Source organism: Scyliorhinus canicula, chromosome 8 (assembly GCF_902713615.1).
Source record: "Scyliorhinus canicula chromosome 8, sScyCan1.1, whole genome shotgun sequence".
Classification (NCBI taxonomy): domain Eukaryota; kingdom Metazoa; phylum Chordata; class Chondrichthyes; order Carcharhiniformes; family Scyliorhinidae; genus Scyliorhinus; species Scyliorhinus canicula.
Window position 1 is genome coordinate 6,446,948 of NC_052153.1, and position 22,525 is coordinate 6,469,472.

General features: G+C 47.7%; 1 protein-coding gene across 2 annotated transcripts in view; it reads left to right on the plus strand.

The window, feature by feature from the left end:
• The window catches only part of mamdc2a (MAM domain containing 2a), a 125,155-nt gene that overhangs the window by 32,793 nt on the left and 69,837 nt on the right, over positions 1 to 22,525 (plus strand). For both annotated transcript variants that reach the window (XM_038804093.1, XM_038804094.1), the window contains exons 4-5: positions 15,071 to 15,155; positions 15,987 to 16,124. In XM_038804093.1, the coding sequence (XP_038660021.1) occupies positions 15,071 to 15,155; positions 15,987 to 16,124 (223 nt within the window). The remainder of the gene's footprint in view (positions 1 to 15,070; positions 15,156 to 15,986; positions 16,125 to 22,525) is intronic.

Consider the following 22,525-nt stretch of genomic DNA (forward strand, 5'->3'; position numbering starts at 1 on the left):
GTTTACACCGGCGTCAACGCTTGAAATGAAATGAAATGAAATGAAAATCGGATTTCGGAGAAACCCGGCCAAGTTCTCTAGATGCAAAGCCTATTTCAATAATAATTTTTTGAACCCGACCACTACATTTTTGTGATCTGTGTACATGGATCCCTAAATCTACTTGTGACACTAATGAAGATTATTATTATCTTCACTCGTCCCAGTTTTTCACTATTAATATAATACTGAGATCAGTCCTTTTTTGTTTGAAATTGGATGACCTCATATTGACCTGCATTGAAATCTATCTGCCACACTTTTATCTATTCATCCAATCTATCAATGTAGCTTTGTAATTTCATGCTTCTGTGTACACTACACATTGTATCATCAGTCTTTGTATAATTGGAGAACATAGATGCATGGCTGTCTGGAAGAAACTGAATCAGGTGTTCCAATCAATAAACTCTTGGCTGAACTTTTCCAATGTACCGCCCTATCCCTCGATTCCCTTTCCGACTAAATTTCGATAAATGGGCGGCATGATCGCACAGTGGTTAGCACTGTTGCTTCACAGGGCCAGAGATCTGGGGCAGGATTCTCCGTCCCGCCGCGCCACATTTCTGCCTCATCATGCCGGTGGGATGCTCCATTACGCCAGCCGGTCAATGGGGTTTCCCGTTGTGGGGCAGCCCCACGCCGTCGGGAAACCCCCGGGCTGCCGGCAAAACGGAGCAGCCCGCCGGCGGAGAATCCCTCCCCCGGTTTCGATTCCCGGCTTGGGTCACTGCCTGTGCAGAGTCTGCACGTTCTCCCCGTGTCTGCGTGGGTTTACTCCGGGCGCTCCGGTTTCCTCCCACAAGTCCCGAACGACGTGCTTGTTTTGTGAATTGGGCATTCTGAATTCTCCCTCCGTGTACCCGAATAGGCGCCGGAATGTGGCGACTAGGGGCCTGTCACAGTAACTTTGTTGCAGTGTTAATGTAAGCCTACTTGTGACACTAATAAAGATTATTATTATTAAATTTCAGCCTTGAATATACTCAACAACTGAGAATCCAGGGCTCCATGGGGCAGAAACTCCAAAGATTCACAACTCTTGGAGTAAAACAATTTCTCCTCCATTCAGTTCTCGATGACTGGCCCCTTGAACCTGAGACTATGACCCCCTAGATTCCCCAACCTGGGGTGGGTGGTGGGGAGAGTGGGACACACACACACGCACACACACACAATCTCCTAGCGTCCACCCCTTCAAACCTTCAAAGAATTTGAAATGTTTCAATTAGTTGACTTGTCATTCTGCTAACTCCAGAGAATATAGACCCATTCTACTCTATCCTTCCTCTTAGGAAAACCCTCTCATATCAAGAATCAATCTAATGCACCTTAGTTGGACCCCTTTCCAGGGGAAGTAAATCTTCACGTTGGTATGGAGTCAAAACATGTGATCTCACCAAAACCCTTTGTAATTGCTGCAAGACTTCTGAACTCTTCTATTCCAACCCCACTGTAATAAAGGCTGACAAACATTTTGCATGTTAACATTCTGTGACTTGTGTGCAAGGACACCTAAATCCTTCTGAAAACCAACATCAACTAGTCTTTAAACTTTCAAAACACATTTCATTATTTCCTGTCAAAGTGGATAATATTACACCCCCAATAATACACTCCATCTACCAACTATTAGTTCAGTCACTTAACTGATCCATATCTCTTTGGAATATCGGTGGTGACCTCCTTGTAGTTCAACAGCTTTAGACCATGAACTCTCTCCTCCATCTTGTCTGTTCGTAAAATAAAAGTAGTCTTAAGGGATTTATATTTGTATTGGTAAACATTAGAAATAATGTATCGTTTCAAGTGGGTTTAATTTAATGTTTCTTTGCCCGGAAGAGTAAAACCTAATAGTTAGAATTAAGCTGTATAAAGGTGTTTGTGCATGGGGGGATTGATTTCAATTCTAACTGTGATTCCATTGTGCTTAGAGAAGGCAATGGCATAAAGAGTAAATCAATCAGCAGTGGTTGTTTAGCAACTGGGGCCTTGTAAGGTAGACACGCTTTTAAATTTTAGTTTAACTGATTTGATTGCAGTTGGAGATCAATAGTAAGAGAGAAGGCAACTCTGCTAGAGTCAGTTGGTTTTAGAAGGCTAAAGAGGGAATATCTCTCAGCCTTGCGAGAAGAAAAGCCATACTGTGGAGTAATGGTTTAGAACACAGATGCTGGAACCTAAAGTCCAGCTAGTTAAGGAAACTAGAGAGATGAGGAGAGGTTTCCAAGAAGTCTGGAGTTAACAGAACTGAGGAAACTGCGAACAAGAACAGATTACTGTTCAGTAAAGTCACGTGAGAGGCCAGAAAGATATCTGCAATCGTGCTCAGGGTTTTGAGAAATTATTACTGTCTGGGAGACATTATTTGAAATGATTGTGAAAATCGGTGGACAAAGGAAACCTAAAGGGAGAGGTGTAAAACCTGAAAGTGAAACCTTGATGGGAGCAGCAGCGGGACGGCAACATTTAAAAGAAGATTTGAAAGTGTGACTTTTGAAAGCGGAATTTGAAATCACTCGTGTTGAAGCCGGAGTTCAGTGAGAAAAGCTGGATGACAGTATAAGAATTATCCTGGTGGTGGGTTGGGGGGGGGGGGGGGGGGGGGGGGGGGGGGGGGGGGGGGGGGGGGGGATTGTGTCTTACCAGAGACGTCACGTGTGCTTACAATGTACTTTGTGTCAATGAGACCATTGTAGATTAAGATGTACTTTGTAATACAGGGGCAGCACGGTAGCATGGTGGTTAGCATAAATGCTTCACAGCTCCAGGGTCCCAGGTTCAATTCCCGGCTGGGTCACTGTCTGTGCGGAGTCTGCACGTCCTCCCCCTGTGTGCGTGGGTTTCCTCCAGGTGCTCCGGTTTCCTCCCACAGTCCAAAGATGTGCGGGTTAGGTGGATTGGCCATGCTAAATTGCCCGTAGTGTCCTAAAAAGTAAGGTTAAGGGGGGGGGGGGGGGGGTTGTTGGGTTACGGGTATAGGGTGGATACGTGGGTTTGAGTAGGGTGATCATTGCTCGGCACAACATCGAGGGCCGAAGGGCCTGTTCTGTGCTGTACTGTTCTATTCTATTCTATTCTATAATACATATCAATTTTAAAATCTGTGCGTAACTGTTACGCTAAGGGGGAGTAAAGAAGTACATAATCATAATCCGATTTTTTTCATCTTTAATTTTTTTTTCTTGTTGTTGGAACTAATTTGTGGTTCTGTGAATCTGTCCCTCCACGTTTATACAATTTTGTTGTATAAAACAAAAGTAAACTTTAGAACATAGAACATAGAAAAATACAGCACAGAACAGGCCCTTCGGTCCATGATGTTGTGCCGAACCTTTGTCCTAGATTAATCATAGAATTTACAGTGCAGGAGGAGGCCATTCGGCCCATCGAGTCTGCACCGGCTCTCAGAAAGAGCACCCCACCCAAGGTCAACACTTCCACCCTATCCCCATAACCCAGTAACCCCACCCAACACTAAGGGCAATCTTGGACACAAAGGGCAATTTATCATGGCCGATCCACCTAACCTGCACATCTTTGGACTGTGGGAGGAAACCCACGCACACACAGGGAGGATGTGCAGACTCCGCACAGACAGGGACCCAAGCCGGAATCGAACCTGGGACCCTTGAGCTGTGAAGCAATTGTGCTATCCACAATGCTACCGTGCTGCCCTTAAGAACAAATTAATCTACACTCCATCATTCTACTGTAATCCATGTACCTATCCAATAGCCGCTTGAAGGTCCCTAATGTTTCCAACTCAACTACTGAGACAGGCAGTAAACTTTATGGTCTTTTGGGCCAGGATCGCATTCTGGGATGCCCACATCCAGTTATAACACCAACTGGGGTCGTAAAAGAAGTGAGGGCTCTTGCAGGATTTCAAAACATAGCGAAAGGGTTATTGGATGCTGATTAGTATTAATTTGTTGGGATATTTTGGAAATGTGGAAGGCATGCTGAATAGTAAACCTTGTTCTGGGGTTTATTATTAAATGGTGGGATCTGTGAATCCTCATAAAGAGTAGGTGGGGTACTGAGGTAGTGGCGAAAAGGAATTGTAGTTACCGTGAGGTATATTGTACAGGTTAGAATCCAAAATGGCGTTGGAAATCGCTAAGATCTTTCTAAAGATGGAGGATGTAACTGACTGATTGATTGGCAGATTAATTGGAGTTGGGATTACCTGCAGATAAGGAAAATTGACATTATTCAAAGCATAGTGAAACATTTAAAATTGCAAGGGCCGACAGGTAGGCCAAGTATTTCAAAAAGTGAGGAAACTGAATTAGCTAAAATTCAATTACAAATAAAGCAATAAAAAACTGCAGGGAAAAGGAAAGGAAAGGGAGAAAAATAGAAACGAAGAAACTTGAAATGCACAAAGTAGAAAGGGAAAAAGAGGGTTTTTTGAAAGGAAATTAAAGAAAACTTGATGTGGAAGTGGAAAGATTAGCAATGGCAGAAAGAGAAAAGGAGAAAGGGAGAGAATTTCAGTTTAAAATGTTGGCAGTTAAAAAAGAAGCGAGTTGAGGAAGCAAGTAGTTCCAGACATGAACCGAGTGGGGAAATGTTTATACTTACACAAGCTCTTCCAAAATTTGAGGAAAAGGATGTGGAAGCATTCTTTATTTCTTTTGAAAAGGGAGGTAAACAGATGAAATGATCAACAGAAAGTTGGGCATTACTTTTACAAAGTAGATTGATGGGTAGAGCTAGTGAGGTGTGTGCATCATTGTCAGAGGAGGTACCTGTAGATTATGATATAGGAAGAAACTTATCCTCACTGCCGATGAGTTGGTTCCTGAGGTGTACAGGCAGAAATTTCAAAACATAGGAAAAAAGCCGGGGACAAACTAATATTGAATTCGAGAGAGTGAAGCAAAATAATTTTGACCGTTGGATACGGGCGTTAATGATAGAGAAGCCCTCAGAGAGGTGATTCTTTTGGAAGAATTTAAAGATTCACTTCCTTTGGTTATTAGAGTGCATGATAAGGAACAAAAATAAAAATTGCTAGACAGGCAGCAGAGTTAGCTGATGATTATGAACTGGTCCATAGAACCAAACCTTTTTTTTCTGTCATTTGCTCTTTCAGTATCAATGAAAAAGGGGAATAGATCTCAGGGTAGTTCAGAGAATTATTTGAGTACTAGTGAAGGATGTCAGGCCAGTGGAGGTTGTGCATGTTTTGTTTCAAAGGAAAAGGTTTTCCCTTCCACGTCTAACTAAGTAAGTAAACAAATTAAAATTGTGAGAGGTACAGGAACAGATCAGTCATTAATGGTAGCTGATGATACAAGTTGTATTCCAGAAAGTTTTATGAAGGTAAATGTAGGAAGTGACATAATTAGAAGGGATGAACCTGTTTCTTTTTGTGAAGTTAGTTTAAGAAGTAATTTTGTAAATGGAATATTTATGGTGGAAATTATTCCTAAATTACCTTCTGGGCGAATGGATTTCATCCTAGGTAATGATTTGGCCTGTGGAGAGAAGAAGATGATGACAACTGTATTGCAACAGGCAGTTGATCATGGTCATCTCAATAACCTTTTGAAAATTACCGTGGAGAAAAATGAGACACTTGTAGCAGATAACAAACAATTGAAAGAAAACCTGATTGATACAGAAAATCAACTTTCACATATGAAAGAGGAGTTGGCGAATGTAAAGAGAACTGATGATAACAACTGAGAATCAGTCAGGAAAAGTGGAATATTTGACTGAGGACTTGAAAGCATTTTCTTTTCTTTTATTAACCGATCCTCTATCTATGTTAATATTGCCCCCAATTCCTTGAGCCCTTTTATGTAAATTATCTTATGCAAGACTTGCTGAGCATTTATTCAACTCCTCGTCGGTAAAGATTGGAGAAGCATTGGGAACTTGTGTACAAGACCAGCTTCAGATCTGGGGTGTTATTGATACACTTTGGGTTACGTTATTATTTAGTTAGGCATGGCCAACAGAGAGACCACTAAAGATGTTCAAACCAATTACAGGCATAGCCAGCACTAGCTTTAGTCTAAGGCAAACGATTAGAAACAATACAGGTGGATTAACATTCATTTGACGGAACCTTCCAAGCCCACACACTCTACCATCTAGAAGGACAAGGGCAGCAGATACCTGGAAACCCCACCATCTGGAGGTTCCCCTCCAAGTCACTCACCATCCTGATTTGGAAATATATCAGCCATTCCTTCACTGTTGCTGGGTCAAAATCCTGGAAGTCCCTCCCGAACAGCACTGTGGATGTACCTACACCACGTTGGCAGCAGCGGTTCAAGAAGGCAGCTCACCCACCACCTTCTCAAGGACAACTAGGGATTGGCAGTAAATGCAGGTCTTGGCTCACCTTCTAAGAACGAATCTTTAAAAAATAAGTTGATAGACATGGCTGTGAGCATCCAGCATGACTAACACTCTTGAATAAATAATGCAGCTAAACACATTATTATTATAGATTCAGGAGGTATGCGAAAGCATGCAATATTTTTCCGACCACTAACTCTTTAATTGTTGTTCATTCATTCTCAAGTTGTTGAGAGCGATTTATTGGCTGTGGGGGAGGGGGTCTGAGAAAGGACCTTTTTTTTGTTTTACACAGCAAGTGGCAATGACCTGGGACCTGCTGCCCACAAAGTGGTGGAAATGGGGATTGTGACATTATCATAAATGTAAAGAACTGAAAGGGTTAATGTTATGTCCAAATTGACCACTAGAGGGAGCTAGATGTAGAACTATATAAGACATCAATGCTAAGCCTTGTGGGTAAGAGGTTGAGGAGACCGCTAGAGGACAGACTTTAGGAAACATAGTGTGAGTGAGAGCAGATCATAGTTATTGTATTAGTGTAGAGATTAGTGGTAGATGAGTGTAGATTGTGCGCTGGATTCTCCATATCTGGGACTATGTCCGCACGCTGGCGTCAAAACAGTAATGTTTTGCTCCTGACAATCCTGGATCAAAGGGACAGGAATTCTTAGCCCTGCAGGGGGCTAGCAGGGATCCGGAGTACATCTCGCAGCTTTTGCTGCAGAGAAGGGCCCCCGCAGTTCCGGGTCAGAGGTCGCGCATGCGCATGGCGGCGGTCTCCAGCGGTCGCGCCGTGCTCTTTAAGAGTCCGCTGCCGCTACGCGAGTATCCCGACCGGCTAGACCAGGTTAGTTCCACACCGTTGGGAACTTGGCCGGTCGGGGGCGGAGAATTGGTGAGCGGGCCTCTGGCAGTGGTCCCAGGCGGCGTGGCGTACTCCCCGATGACGCTGCTGTTCGGGGCCGGGCAGAATCAGTGACCCAGCGCCGGTCTCGATTTCTTGCGGGGACATCGATTCTCCGCTCCCGCGCCGGCCGCGGTTTACGGAGCGAGGGTGCGGAGAATCCAGCCCCGTATGTCTGTTATCAACTGTTTGTTATATAGGAGTAAGTGTCAACCCAATTAAGTAGTGCAAATAAATCTATAGCTTTGTTCAATATAAAAGCTGTTTGTGGTCTTTGTGAACACTACGCCAACCACCCTAGAATTAGCCACACAAAGAACACCACATGGATGAGGAAATTAAATGTGCACATGAGGGAAATGAGCTGGCAGGGTGGCAGGGATAGAACCTGGTGGGGGTTGGGGGAGAGGGGGGGGGGGCAGCTAGTGGTTGTGAAATTGAGATTGACTGGATTGCTGTACCGAGAGCTAGCACAGACTGGATGGGCTGAAGAGCCTCCTTCTGCCCTGTAATGCCGCTGAGTCAGGTCGGACAACAAGGGAAAGGGCGAATAAAGCAACTCCCAAGAGGTGATCATTGGGTAACGTGAAGCACGGCGACAATATGGATTTTCCATTTCCTGTTAGGTCTAAGATGTTTCTGACATGGCCACTCCAACGCAACAGCAACTCAAAGGCAGTTCATGTGGCACGTGTGTGTGTGTGTGTGGCTTTTGTGGTGAGAAATGCACAAGTTCTGGTGACATCTTTGGGGTGGCACGGTAGCACAGTGGTTAGCACTGTTGCTTCACAGCTCCAGGGTCCCAGGTCCGATTCCCGGGCTCGGGTCACTGTCTGTGCGGAGTCTGCACGTCCTCCCCGCGTCTGCGTGGTTTTCCTCCGGGCGCTCCGGTTTCCTCCCACAGCCTAAAGATGTGCAGGTTGGGTGCATTGGCCGCGCTAAATTGCCCCTTAGTGTCCAAAATGTTCGGGTGGGGTTCCTGGGTTACGAGGATAGCGTGGGCTCAAATGGGGTGCTCTTTCAAAGGGCCGGTGCAAACTCAGTGGGCCAAATGGCCTCCTTCTGCACTGTAAATTCGATGATCTCTTGTATAAGAAATGTGTTTGAAATATTGTGTGACGGCCCCTGAGCTGCTGCTGCCTGATGTTTGGCCGAACAAAAAAAAAAATCCACCTTAAACTCTGGAAGTGAAGCTTACGACATGCTGGTGCCATCACAGGAACCAGTGAAGGAGCCCAGGGTTAATAGCTTCAGAAGCTGATGCCAGACTCATGGCAGGAACCACATGAGCAGCCCAGGAAATTAGCTGACAAAAATGGTGACAGTCTGTTTGGATCATTCTGTAATTTCCAACATCTGTGTCGTTCATTTTGTTGTGGCTGCTTTTTGACACGGGAGTGAATTGGGAGTCAGAAGGTATAATATATATTTGGACGTGGACGTCACTGGTAAGGACAGCGTTTATTGCCCGCTCTGAAACCACCTTCTTAAAGAGCTGCCGTACTGAATATAACAGTGGTTATTTCAGAGAGAGTTAAGGGCCAACCACATTGCCACCTGGGTAAGGATTTCCTTCCCTTCGTGAACCCAGTGGGATTTTATAATAATCGACGATGGTTTCACCATGGCTGAGGGCAACTTTTTCATTCCGGACAATTGAATTTGGTGGGATTTGAACCTGCATTCTCGGATCGTAAGCTGGGCTTCGAGGTTACTTGACCAGCAATGTGACAATGAGGCTACTATACCTCCAATCAAACTCATTGATTTGTGCAGACGTTTCCATTTTCGTTCATGGGATGTGGGAGGCGCTGGTTGGGGGCAAATAAGAATCAACCCCACATTGCTGTGGGTTTGGAGCCACATGTAGGCCAGACCAGGTAAGGAGGACAGATTTCCTTCCGTACAGGGCGTTAGTGAACCTGCTGGGTTGTTACACACCCACTTCCTGCTCTCTTTGAACTACTGAATCTTCGGCCACAGAGAGAAGCCATTCAGCTCTCTTTGTGAGTGAGTGCTGTCCAATTAGTCCCACGCCTGCCCACCCTGCTCTTTCCTCAGAGAGCCTTTCAAGGGCAGCAGGGTAGCATGGTGGTTAGCATAAATGCTTCACAGCTCCAGGGTCCCAGGTTCGATTCCCGGCTGGGTCACTGTCTGTGTGGAGTCTGCACGTCCTCCCCCTGTGTGCGTGGGTTTCCTCCGGGTGCTCCGGTTTCCTCCCACAGTCCAAAGATGTGCGGGTTAGGTGGATTGGCCATGCTAAATTGCCCATAGTGTCCTAATAAAGTAAGGTTAAGGGGGGGGGGGGGGGGGGTTGTTGGGTTACGGGTATAGGGTGGATACGTGGGTTTGAGTAGGGTGATCATGGCTCGGCACAACATTGAGGGCCGAAGGGCCTGTTCTGTGCTGTACTGTTCTATGTACTGTTCTATGTTCTATAATTCTGCTTCAACTATTTATTCATTCCCTTTTGGACGTTACCATTGAATTTGCTTCCACTGCCCTTTCAGACAGTGACGTCCTAACCACAACAGCTCCGTGTAAAACAATAAATAAAAATGCTTCCGCGTTTCCCCTCCAGAACTTTCACCATTCTCTTCCCTGCCTTTAGAAACAGTTTCTCCTGTTTGATACCTCAACAGGTATCAAAACACTTCCCGGTTTTGAGCGTCTCTATCAAATCTCCCCTTAACGTACTCTGCTCAAAGGGACGGCATTGGAATGGGTAACAGAGCCCCATTGTTCTGAGGGCACACAATGGGTGTTGAACCCTCCCTGGCCATTTTCATTGGGATTGCCACGCACATTGAGTTCCCTCAGATATTTCTGTTGCCAATATTATGGAGGCTGAAAACAAAACTGAGCACCACCTTCACCCAGATTTAAAGCAACTTTGGTTTGAAGAGGTTTTTCTGTGGCCCAGGGAGGGCATGACTGCCCGAGATAATAGAGTGTGTTCCTCCCTCCTCCTTTACTGCCACCGGTGTCCTATAATTATTCAACATCTGCTGTCTAAAAATACAACCCGTGGTTTTCTAGCTCAGTGACAGTTTGAAATTATCTCTGTATCGGGATTTGACGGGCTGTTCCAATGGTTTAAGGAATGGGCCAGAGCTAAACTGAACAAGCGACTCCAATGTTGACCCTCCAACTGTGCTGGATGACCTGGTCTGAGCAGGGGACAGTGCTTAGGGCTCCAAGACCTCTGGTCTAGAGAGAGGAAATGTTCGGTGAGGTAGCTGCATGTTAGTGGAGAAGAGAATTGAACTTGTTTGCCGTTGGCTGGATGAGCTCATGATGAATGAAGGGACCCAATGGGTTTTTAAAAACAATCTAATCATGGTCAGGTAAATCTGGGATCATAGAATCATAGAATTTATAGTGCAGAAGGAGGTCATTCGGCCCATTGAGTCTGCACCGGCTCTTGGAAAGAGCACCCTACCTAAGGTCAACACTTCCACCCTATCCCCATAACCCAGTAACCCCACCCAACACTAAGGGCAATTTTGGACACTTAAGGGCAATTTATCATGGCCAATCCACCTAACCTGCACATCTTTGGACTGTGGGAGGAAACCAGAGCACCCGGAGGGAACCCACGCACACACGGGGAGGATGTGCAGACTCCGCACAGACAGTGACCCAAGCCGGAATCGAACCTGGGACCCTGGAGCTGTGAAGCAATTGTGCTAACCACAATGCTACCGTGCTGCCCATAAAAAGCTACTAAATTAACTGAATCCAACCTCACAACATGCATGGTGGCATTCTGATCACACACACCTAAATTATTGTGCAGCCCCCCAGATTACCCATCCAGCAACGTGACAATTATGTTACCGTTCCCAAGGAAAACAGGAATCTGGGAACTATACGCCAGCAAGGCTTAATCATATGGAGTTTTCCTTATTTGATCGTCACCTGGAGGATCAACATTCTGCTCTCCAGTCCCCAACCCCCGACACACAGACAGACACACAAACACACGCACACAAAAACACACACACACACACAGGGGCTGTTTAGCACAGGGCTAAATCGCTGGCTTTGAAAGCAGACCAAGGCAGGCCAGCAGCACGGTTTGATTCCCGTAACAGCCTCCCCGAACAGGCGCTGGAATATGGCGACTAGGGGCTTTTCACAGTAACTTCATTGAAGCCTACTCGTGACAATAAGCGATTTCATTCATTCATTCATTTAATTTCATTTCATTCATTTTCACACACTGATGGATTTTCCTGCAGCTTCCCTCAATGATGGGACTGGTTCTGTTGTGGCAATGAGGTCTGAAGAGGCCGATTTTGGACACTTGCCACAGTTTCTAGTTGCCCCCAATCTCTGAGAGGCCTGGGTTTGTGCAAGCGGGCACTCTGGTCAGCTGGCCAGAGGACACTTGCTAACCAGTTGATTTGCGGAAGCCCTGAGTGGAGCATAGACATTTCTGGCTAAGTTTGGAGCTTCAGTATTGTGCAGCCGCTCATGTTCCGGAGTGTAACGGAGACTAACACTCGGAAAACCCCGGTCCCAAAGGCCCGATATGCAGCCGCAGGCTGCCGCTGACGAGGCCTGTGGCCTTTGCTCAAATCGGAGAATAATACAACTCAGCCATCACGCCTGTACTGGTTCTCTGGTAGATCCATCTCCTCAGTCCCATTCCCCTTCATATCCCCAATCCTGGAAACTTTTACCCTTCAAGTATTCATCCAATTTCCTTTTGAAAGTTATTTTTGAATCTGCTTCCACCGCCCTTTCAGTCAGCGCATTCCAGATCCCAACAACTCGCTGCGTAAAATAAATGTTTCCTCATGTTGCCTCTGGCCGTTTTGCCAATTACCTTAAATCCTGTGCCCTGTGGCTACTGGACTCGCTGCCAATGGAAACAGCTTCTGTTTATTTATTCTATCAAAAATCGTTTTGAACAGCTCCATCAAATCTCCTCTTCTCAAAGAATAACCATCCCCACTTCTCCAGTCTGCCCTCCAACGTTCTCGTCTGGATGCCCAGCTGTACATCAACGTGGAAGAGATTGCAGACGGGAACAATCGGGCAGCACGCATCAAAGCAAAATGGGAAGGAACATGACTCATTGCTTCTCCAGCTCTGTAGAAGAGCCACATTGGACTCGAGGCGTTAACTCAGTTTCTCACTCACCATGCTGCCAGACCTGCTAAGCTTTTCCAGAACTTCAGATCTCCAGCATCCGCAGTATTTTGCTTTTAACGCTCTTTACCGAACTGAAGTTCACCGTCGTGGTACCTATCCACCAAGTCACCTCGACACTCCAACCTTAAATCTACAGCCACAGGGGCAGGGATGTCTGGCTGCAGTTACACAGGGCCTTGGTGAGGCCACACCTGGAGTATTGTGCGCAGCTTTGGTCTCCTTATCTGAGGAAGGATGTTCTTGCTCTAGAGGGAGAGCAGCCAAGGTTTACCAGACTGGTTCCTGGGATGGCGGGACTGACGTTTGAGGAGATTGAATCGGTCAGGATTGTATTCGCTGGAGTTCAGAAGAATGAGGGGGGGATCTCATAGAAACCTATAAAATTCTAACAGGGCTGAATGCAGGAAGGAAGTTCCCGATGCTGGGTGTGTCCAGAACCAGGGAACACAGTCTGAGGATACTGGGAAGACGATTTAGAGCTGAGATGAGGAGAAATTTTATGGTGGAGAGCGGTGAGCCTGTGGAATTTGTTACCACAGGAAGTAGTTGTATGGTTTCAAGAAGCAGTTAGATACAGCACTTAGAAGGGGATCAAAGGATATTGGGGGGGGGGGGGGGGGGGGAAGCGGGATTAGGCTGTTGAGTTGAATGATCAGCCATGATTATAATGAATTGCGGAGCAGGCTTGAAAGGCCGAATGGCCTTCTCTTGCTCCAGGGAGAAAGATATCTGTTGTGTATTCATGGTCCAATTAGGAAGAAACAAGGTCACTTCAAGAGTTTGATCATGTGATGGAATGATGACATCATCGGAGGTTTGGGCAGGCTAACGGTCAGTCTAGTCCAGGGGTGGGCAAACTACGGCCCGCGGGCCGCATGCGGCCCGCCAAAGGTATTTCTGCGGCCCACCAAGTCATTAAAAAAAAAAAAAAAAAAATTTTTTTTTTTTTTTTTTTAAATTTTTTTTTAAAGGTTAATGGGTGGGGGGGGCTGTTGGGTTACTTACTGGTATAGGGTGGATACGTTGACTTGAGTAGGGTGATCATTGCTTGGCACAACGTCGAGGGCCGAAGGGCCTGTTCTGTGCTGTACTGTTCTATGTTCTATATGAGGCGCCCACAATCATAACCGGGTGAAGTAATTATTTTACTTAATATACTATGCGGCCCTTTGTGAATTGTGAATTTCTGAATGCGGCCCTTGCACGGAAAAGTTTGCCCACCCCTGGTCTAGTCTAACAGTTTGTGAGAAAGCACGTTTCCAATAAAGCTCTTGCTTGTACTCACATGGTCTGCGCACCTATCCTCAAAATAGCGCAAGGAAACTGGCGACGAGGTGTTTGACTCACACGACAAGCACCCAGAACAGAACTGCAGAAAACCGGATGAGTTAGAAAAATCGTCGATGCACACTGCAGCAATCCAAGAAGGATTAAGAAGATAAAAACATTGTATACCAAATCTGGCAACGGAGGGGTGCCGAATAATAGCAGCAACAATCGAAGGAGCGGAAATATAAGCACAGATTTTGGTGAAACCAGCATCAAAAGAAACTTTGACAAAGAGTCACCCAGACTCAAAACGTTCGCTCCCTTCTCTCTCCACAGACGCTGTCAGACCTGCTGAGATTGTCCAGTATTTTCTGTTTCTGTTTCAGATTCCAACACCCGCAGTAATTTTCTTTTTTATCAAAAGGAGCTTGCCACGTGCTCTGCCCGGAAAGTGCTCGCTCTACTGGGGGTAGCAAGTAAAGTAACAAACACCCTGCAACAAATAATGGAGAGTTAGGGGAGTTTAGCAACACCCCTTGCAAAACGCAAAGGAACAGGCGGAACTCAGGGTTACCTGAAAAGAAGCGAGGAAGTTCTAAAAGATTTGTGACGCATTTGTGCTTAGGCAAGCCTTCCCAGAGTAAAATGGCGGGTCTTCTTGGCACCATGTGACTGCATGATGACATCACCGAGCACTGGAGTTCAAAGTTGAAAGATTCAAATACTTTGCGCAGGTGAAAAAAAACTACCCAGGAGTTGTGGTTGGATCTTGTGAGTCGTAATGGCCGTCGGAAATCCCGCGATCTGGCAGCGCGTGGCTGGTAGATCGTGCCCAATGTGTGACCAGCCTCTTCTTTGAAACAATATCATGGGAGTTGTACATACCCCTGAGATTGTAGACAGGACCTCAAACTTAACATTTCATCCGAAAGGCCACGCCTCTGAGCCTGCAGCACCCCTTCAGTACGGCCAGGGGGCATCAGCCGAGATCATCCTCTTAAACCCAAACTTGAACCCAACTTGAACCCAACAACCACCTGGCTCAGAAGCAAGAATGCAACTCACTGAGTCGCAACTGACTTAAGTACGAGAGGGAAGATCTGTGCTGCTGTCGTTTCCACACCTATACTCTCCCTACCAAGTGTGCAAACAACACTCAGAAAGAACAATTAGGTGTGGTGTCTTCCAAGAGAAGGGGAGAGAAAAGGGGTGAGAAAAGGGGGTTATGAAGATATGCGACAATTACAGCAAACTGAAAATCCGTTTTCAGCAATGTTACTCTGTCAGTTACAGTGCAGCAAATAATCTGTAAGAAACAGGAATCGTTATTTACAAATGTTTACACTAATGCTACTTTCTACTTTGGCACAGATCATTCTAGAAGGTGCAGTCATACCAGATCCAAAGGCCAGCATTGCAGTTTTTGAAATCAATATCTCTCCTGGCTATTGCATCGGTGAGTTTGTTTCGTTTCCATGTTGGTAAGAACGGTCAAACTGTCCTGTTTGTCGCTGAGTTTCGAGAGCCATTATTGAATGTTAAGAATTGGAGACGGAGGGGTTGCTGAACAAAAGCTGTTAAATAAAACCATTCTTCAGTTGACACATTAAATTTTAATCAGTTGCTCAGCACAAGAAAGTAAGAGCAGGAAGAGACCAATCAGTCGCTCTTCTGCCATTCAGTCAGATCATTGGCTGATCTTCTATCTCCACTTCACTCCCCCCTCCCCTCCACTCCCTCACCCCGATCACTATATCCCTCGATGTCCAAAAATCTATCAATCTTTCATCAATTCATTGCCCGTCCCTAATTGCCCTTGAACTGAGTGGTTTGCTAGCCTACTTCAAAATCAACCCCTGGAGTCACGTGTAGGCCGGACCGGGTAAGGCCGGCAGATTTCCTTCCCTGGAGGGCATTAGTGGACCAGATCTCCCCGTGTCTACGTGGGTTTCCTCCGGGTGCTCCGGTTTCCCCCCACAGTCCAAAGATGTGCAGGTTAGGTGGATTGGCCATGATAAAATTGCCCTTAGGTTAGATAGGGTTGCAGGGTTACGGGGATAGGGTAGAGGTGTGGGCTGAAGTAGGGTGCTGTTTCCAAGAGCCGGTGCAGACTCGATGGGCCGAATGGCCTCCTTCTGCACTGTAAGTTCTATGATTCTATTCTGTGTGGGAGACACAAAGGACAAATGGTCCAATTTCCAGCCCTGAGCATTAGCGTTTGATTCTATGGTCGGGCTCTGTGTTCAACACCGTGACTTTCTTTACACCGAGTGTTCTACATTTACAGTGTGTACCTTCGAGGAAAACCACCTCTGCGGCTATAACAACAGGTGGAATCCAAATCTGAACTGGCTGGTCGGTGGGGGCTCTGTACGAGATTCGCCAACAAACCTGCCTACTGATCACACATGGGACAACGAGCATGGTATGTTTCCTGTCACTCCAGCATTTTAGATTGTGTGAAACAAATATCTGCCTTTATGATTTTCTGGAGACAGTGGTGTAGTGATAATGTTACTGGACTAGTGATCCAGAGGCCCAGGCTCTTGCTCTGGGGACACGGGTTCAAATCCCACCACGGCAGCTGGAGGAATTTAAATTGAATTAATAAATCTGGAATTGAAAACTGACCTCAGTAACGGTGACCGTGGAACGATCATAGCCTTTCGGAATACCCAATTTGGTTCACTTAAGTTCTTTAGGGAAAGAAATCTCCCGACATGTGACTCCAGACCCAAAGCAATGTGGTTGACCCTTAATTGCCCCTCTGAAAGCCTCTCAGTTCAAGGGCAATTAAGGATGGAGAACAAACGTCGGACTTGCCAGCGGCGCCCACAGCCCATTAAAGAATAAGGAAGAAAGAAATTAAGAAAGGACTCATCAAGGAAACCTATAAAATCAATCGTACAGCACCATAAGGGACCACTCAGCCCATCTAGCCCGTGCTGGCCCTTTTGAAGGAGCAGTTTGATTGTTCCTGCATGCTGTTCAATTCCAGAAAGCTAGTTGGTGAAGGGTAGAACTTAGATAACTGCCCTTTACCCCACTCTCTGTGATTTGCCTGGAACTCAGCCAACAATCCACTCTCCTTCAATCCATTTTGTCTCGTGACTCAAATGACTCTCCAATCAAAACCCACCATCTGGGTACAATTGAACACAATTCGTGTATGATTAACACATGCCCTGCTGTTTCCCCACAGCCATTTAAAAAATAAATTTAGAGTACCCAATTCATTTTTTTCCCCAATTAAGGGGAAATTTAGCATGGCCAATCCACCTACCCTGCACATCTTTGGGTTGTGGGGGGGGGGGTGAGACCCACGCAGACACGGGGAGAATGTGCAAACTCCACACGGACAGGGTCAGGATCGAACCCAGATCCTCGGCGCCGTGAGGCAGCAGTGCTAACCACTGCCCCACCGTGCCGCCCTTTTCCCCACAGCTTGCAACTGTTTTATTTTCAAGCGTTTATCCAGTTCCCCTTTTGAAGGTTGTTATTCAATCTGCTGCCCTTTCAGACAGTGTCCCAGATCACAACAACTCACTGCGTAAAACAAATACAAATCTTCCCCAAATCTTCAATTGGGGCAGCACGGTAGCATGGTGGTTAGCATAAATGCTTTACAGCTCCAGGGTCCCAGGTTCGATTCCCGGCTGGGTCACTGTCTGTTCGGAGTCTGCATGTCCTCCCCGTGTGTGCGTGGGTTTCCTCCGGGTGCTCCGGTTTCCTCCCACAGTCCAAAGATGTGCGGGTTAGGTGGATTGGTCATGCTAAATTGCCCGTAGTGTCCTAAAAAAAAAAGTAAGGTTAAGGGGGGGTTATGGGTATGGGGTGGATACGTGGGTTTGGGTAGGGTGATCATTGCTCGGCACAACATCGAGGGCCGAAGGGCCTGTTCTGTGCTGTACTGTTCTATGTAAAACCCCGCTGCTGGCTCTTTTATCAATTGTCTTAAATCTGTGTCCTCTGGTTCCTGACTCACCCGCCGCTGGAAAAAGATTGTTTTTGGTTTTGGTTTTTTCGTTTTGTACTGATATTCAGTCTTGAAATGGCAGAGTAACTAAATAATTAAGTAGGATGCAACCTCAGATTGATAAACGCCTGGATTTGGCATTCTTCCGTTAAAATCCCATTCACTAGTACCAGGGTAGGGAAAGGTACGTTAGAGAGTCTTCCCACTATCCTGATATCTCAGTGGGTGCAGATACTACGGGGCAGAGAATCTTAGGTGTTGTAGCATTGGCATCAAAGCCACTGCGGGTGGATGGACGATGACATATAGGGCACAGCTATTGAGTTGTGCGTTGTGGATGTTGATACTCTCTCTGCAAGAAGAAGCTGGATTCGCTCCTGACTGGGGTGGAGATCACATAGAATTTACAGTGCGGAAGGAGGCCATTCGGCCCATCGGGTCTGCACCGGCTCTTGGAAAGAGCACCGTGATATCGAAGGTAAGTGTCTTCGTAGAGAACACTTGGTCCACGCGATCGCCTGATTGCTTGAAAGGGTCAAAAAGGGATTATTCAGAGCATCCGTTTTCCTTGTGAAAGAGTCGAAGACTTCGGAGGGAGCGCAGAAAAGATTCATTGAGAACGATTTCGAAGATGAGGAACTTCAGTTGCAAAGATGCGATTGGAGAAGATGGAACCGTTCTCCTTGGAGAAGAGAAGGTTGAGAGGAGATTTGATCGAGGGGTTCAAAATCATGGGGGTGGGTGGACAGAGTGGACAGGGAGAAACTACTCCCAGTGATAGAAGGATGGAGTATGAAAGGGACAGATTTAAAGTGATTGGCATAAGAAGCAATGGAGACACTAGGAAGAGGTTTTCCACACAGCAAGTGATTAAGACCTGGGACGCACTGCCAGAGAGCGAGATGGAGGTTGGATCAACCGAGGCATTCAGGAGGGAATTTGGATTATTATTTGAAAAGGAGGAATGTGCCAGGCTGCAAGGAGGAGGCAGGGGAATGGCACTGGATGTATTACTCATCCTGAGAGCCAGCACAGACACTAGCGGCCAAGTGGCATCTTTCCCTGCTGTACCGATTCTGTCACTTTTATTGGCCTTGGGTTCCCCTGTGATTTTCTGAGCCTCACTCTGAAAATGACATGACTGGGTGGGTAAGGATGTGGTGGCTGGTGGCAGCGCCAGCCCTAGGGTTGCTGGCGCCCCGGGCAAGCTGAACTTCGGCGCCCTTCGGGGGGGGGGGGTCGGATCGGGGCGGGGGGGTCGGGTCGGGGGGGGGGGTCGGGTCGGATCGGGTCGGGGGGGTTGGGTCGGGGGGGGGGTCGGGTCGGGGGGGGGTCGGATCGGGTCGGGGGGGGGCCGGATCGGGTCGGGTCGGGGGTCGGATCGGGGGGGGGGGTCGGATCGGGTCAGGTCGGGGGGGGGGGGGGGGGGTGGATCGGGGGGGGGGTCGGGTCGGATTGGGTCGGGGGGGGGTCGGGTCGGATCGGGTCGGGGGGGGGGGTCGGATCGGGTCGGGGGGGGGTCAGATCGGGTCGGGGGGGTCGGATCGGGTCGGGGGGGGGTCGGATCGGGTCGGGGGGGTCGGATCGGGTGGGGGGGGTCGGATCGGGTGGGGGGGTCGGATCGGGTCGGGGGGGGTCGGATCGGGGGGGTTCGGGTCGGGTCTGGGGGGGTCGGATCGGGTCGGGGGGGTCGGGTCGGGGGGGTCGGGTCGGATCGGGTCGGGGTCGGGGGGACGGGTCGGGGTCAGGGGGGGGTCGGGGGCGGGGGGGTGTTGGGGGGCCCGGGGGGGAGGTCGGGGGCGGGGGGCGTCGGGTCGGGCGCGGGGGGGGGGGGGTCGGGGGCGGGGGGGGGGGGCGGAGTGACCTGGTATTTGATCGGGACTCGCCGATCGGCGGGCCGGTGTCTCTGTCGGCAGGTCTCTGACGCCGGTCACGCACTCGTTGATGGCGCCCCCTGGCACATGGCGCCCCGGGCGACTGCCCGAGTTGCCGGTACCTTGAGCCGGCCCTGGCTGGTGGTCGTACTGAGGGTCTAGTCATGATATCCCAGCAACATGAAATGTGGACCAGGTTTGATCAGCCAGTTGGCTTAGCAGTGGTTAGCACTGCTGCCTCACAGCGCCAGAGACCCGGGTTCAATTCCGGCCTTGGGTGACTGCCTGTGTGGAGTTTGCACTTCTCCCCGTGTCTGCGTGGGTTCGCTCCGGGTGCTCCGGTTTCCTCCCACAGTCCAAAGACGTGTCGGTTAGGTGGGGTTACAAGGATAGGGCAGAGGAGTGGGCTTAGGTCGGGTGTTCATCAGAGGGTCGGAACAGACCTGATGGGCCGAATGCCCTCGTTCTGCACTGTAGGGATTCAATGATTCTCTGGTCATCTCCTGTCCATGACATTTCCAGGTGGGTATCTAAGTAATAACATCATTCCAACAGTTCAAATGCAGCCTGTCCTTCCACAACATTGAGACACCTCCTATTCAGACACTTCATGGAAAGGCAAGTTGGGTTAGCTTGATTCCAATGCGAATTGGAATGCCGAGCAGGAATGCCTCCGAGCTCAACATTGCTTTACCATGAAATTAAAATGAATCACCTCGGCTCTCATTAAACCTGTGGTGGATTAAATGTACAACAGCTTTCCGGCTCCAGAAGACGATTGCGCATGATGTCATCGAAGCTGGAAGGGGTATCAAACTGCCTCAGTGGGGAACGATCCCAAAAGCATTCTGACCACAAATAGGAAAGCAACGTTGCATATAAAAGAACACACATCAATTAGAGGCAGGAACCATCGCAGAACTGTAAGGAAGTAATACTGTTGACATCTGTAACTAAGCAGTGCGATAAATACTTCTGAAGAAATATTTACTCATAGGAGACCCACACGCTGACTCTATAAACCACGGGAAAATACCAAAGGATAATTGTCATAAGGCTTTATGTAATCCCGCAATCTTCAAGATGAGGGAGAGCAGTTACATGGAGAAACGAGAGAAGCTTAGACTGTTGTCCTTGAATCAGAGAATATAGAACCTTGGAATACCTACAGTGCAGAAGGAGGCCATTTGGCCCATCGAGTCTGCACTCGCCCTCTGAAAGAGAACATTAACTAGGGCCACTCCCCCACCCCACCCCCATAATCCCACCTAACCTGCACACCTTTGGACACTAAGGGACAATTTAGCACGGCCAATCCACCTAACCTGCACATCTTTGGACTGTGGGAGGAAACCGGAGCACCCGAAGGAAACCCACGCAGACACTGGGAGAACGTGCAGACTCCACACAGACAGTCACCTGAGGTCGGAAGCGAACCTGGGTCCCTGGAGCTGTGAGGCAGCAGTGCTAACCGCTGTGCCAGCGTGCCACTCCACATGTGCCCTGCCCCCCCCCCCCCTCCCTGCCATGGGGAGATTCCTGGAGGTGTTCAAAATGACTCAGGGTTTTGATGGAGCAAATCAGGAGGAACCCCTGGGGGTGGGGGGGCAGTCAATAATTAGAGACACACATTTAAGGCAATTGGTATAGAACTAAAGGAGGACATGAAGAAAACTGTTTTATGCAGCAAGTAAGATCTGAAGCCATTTGGAGCGCTCTGCATTGAGGTGCAGTGGAATCAGATCCAATCATTCTCAAAAGGGAATCGGATAGAGACTTGAAGCGGAACAACATTCCGGATTATGGGGAAGGAAACGGGGAGAGTGGGACTAATTGGATAGTTCTTTCAATGAACCAGCACGGGCGCGATGGGCCAAATGGCCTCCATCTGTGCTGTTTGCTTCTCTAACTCAATGCTCTTTCTGGCCCAGTGCTTTGTGAGTATTCAGTGATATTTGGACATTAATAGGGCTTCAATGGACTATTGTACAATCGCACAAAATGTATTGCACAAACAAACTCAACATTGGTCCAGATTGTGAACCCAGAGAGCTGGACTCACCCAGGTCAGTCCCTGATTGCTGGAGTAACTGCTTTACTGCAATAAACAAGATGTGGAGATGCCGGCGTTGGACTGGGGTGAGCACAGTAAGAAGTCTTACAACACCAGCTTAAGGTGCTCCGAAAGCTCGTGTTTGAAACAAACATGTTGGAATTCAACCTGGTGTTGTAAGACTTCTTACTGTGCAATAAACAAGGGGGAGAAAAATGACAAACCTCACACTGACAGAGAAAATACAGACGCTGTTTACACGCACCGAATACAGACGCTGTTTACAAGACCAAATGATAGCCGACAAGAAGCAAAAGACAACCCTGCATAACTCAGAATAGTAAGTTTGTTCTTAATCAATCCAGGCAAAGCATCTTCCCTGCAAGCCGCTGCTGAATAATCTCACCACATCCTGTTTTGTTTGAGAATTGAATGAGTATATCTGGGGCCAGTTAGGTAAGCATCGCTGTATGATTATTGGATTTTGTTGAATTGGAATGCGCCTCATTTGGCATATGACTTTTTTCTGGGAATTATCCGCGAGCTTTGCTTTCTCTCTTCTCTCCCCACGGCCCCAGCCAGCTTGACATTTAAAGCTGTATTCACACCATCTTCTATCGGTGCCCCTGCTGTAGTTAGAATGTACATTCATATGACGCAGGAATAACATGGAGTGCAGCCCCTGTGGAGAAGGGAAGCCTCGTGTTCACACCTTTGCAACAGATTAACAGAAGGTATTGGTGTCAGTGCAAGCAGAGAGTGACACTGTTATTTCCAGCAGAATGGGGAGGTGGTTGGTTAATCAGTTGAGACAGGTTTATGCACCCGATATTCCTTTCAGGTGAGATCATCCTCGTCATACATCCTCTATCGAGTAACGGTGGGGGTTTCTGTTTGTGTACGAAGCAGTGATTTATTTCCCA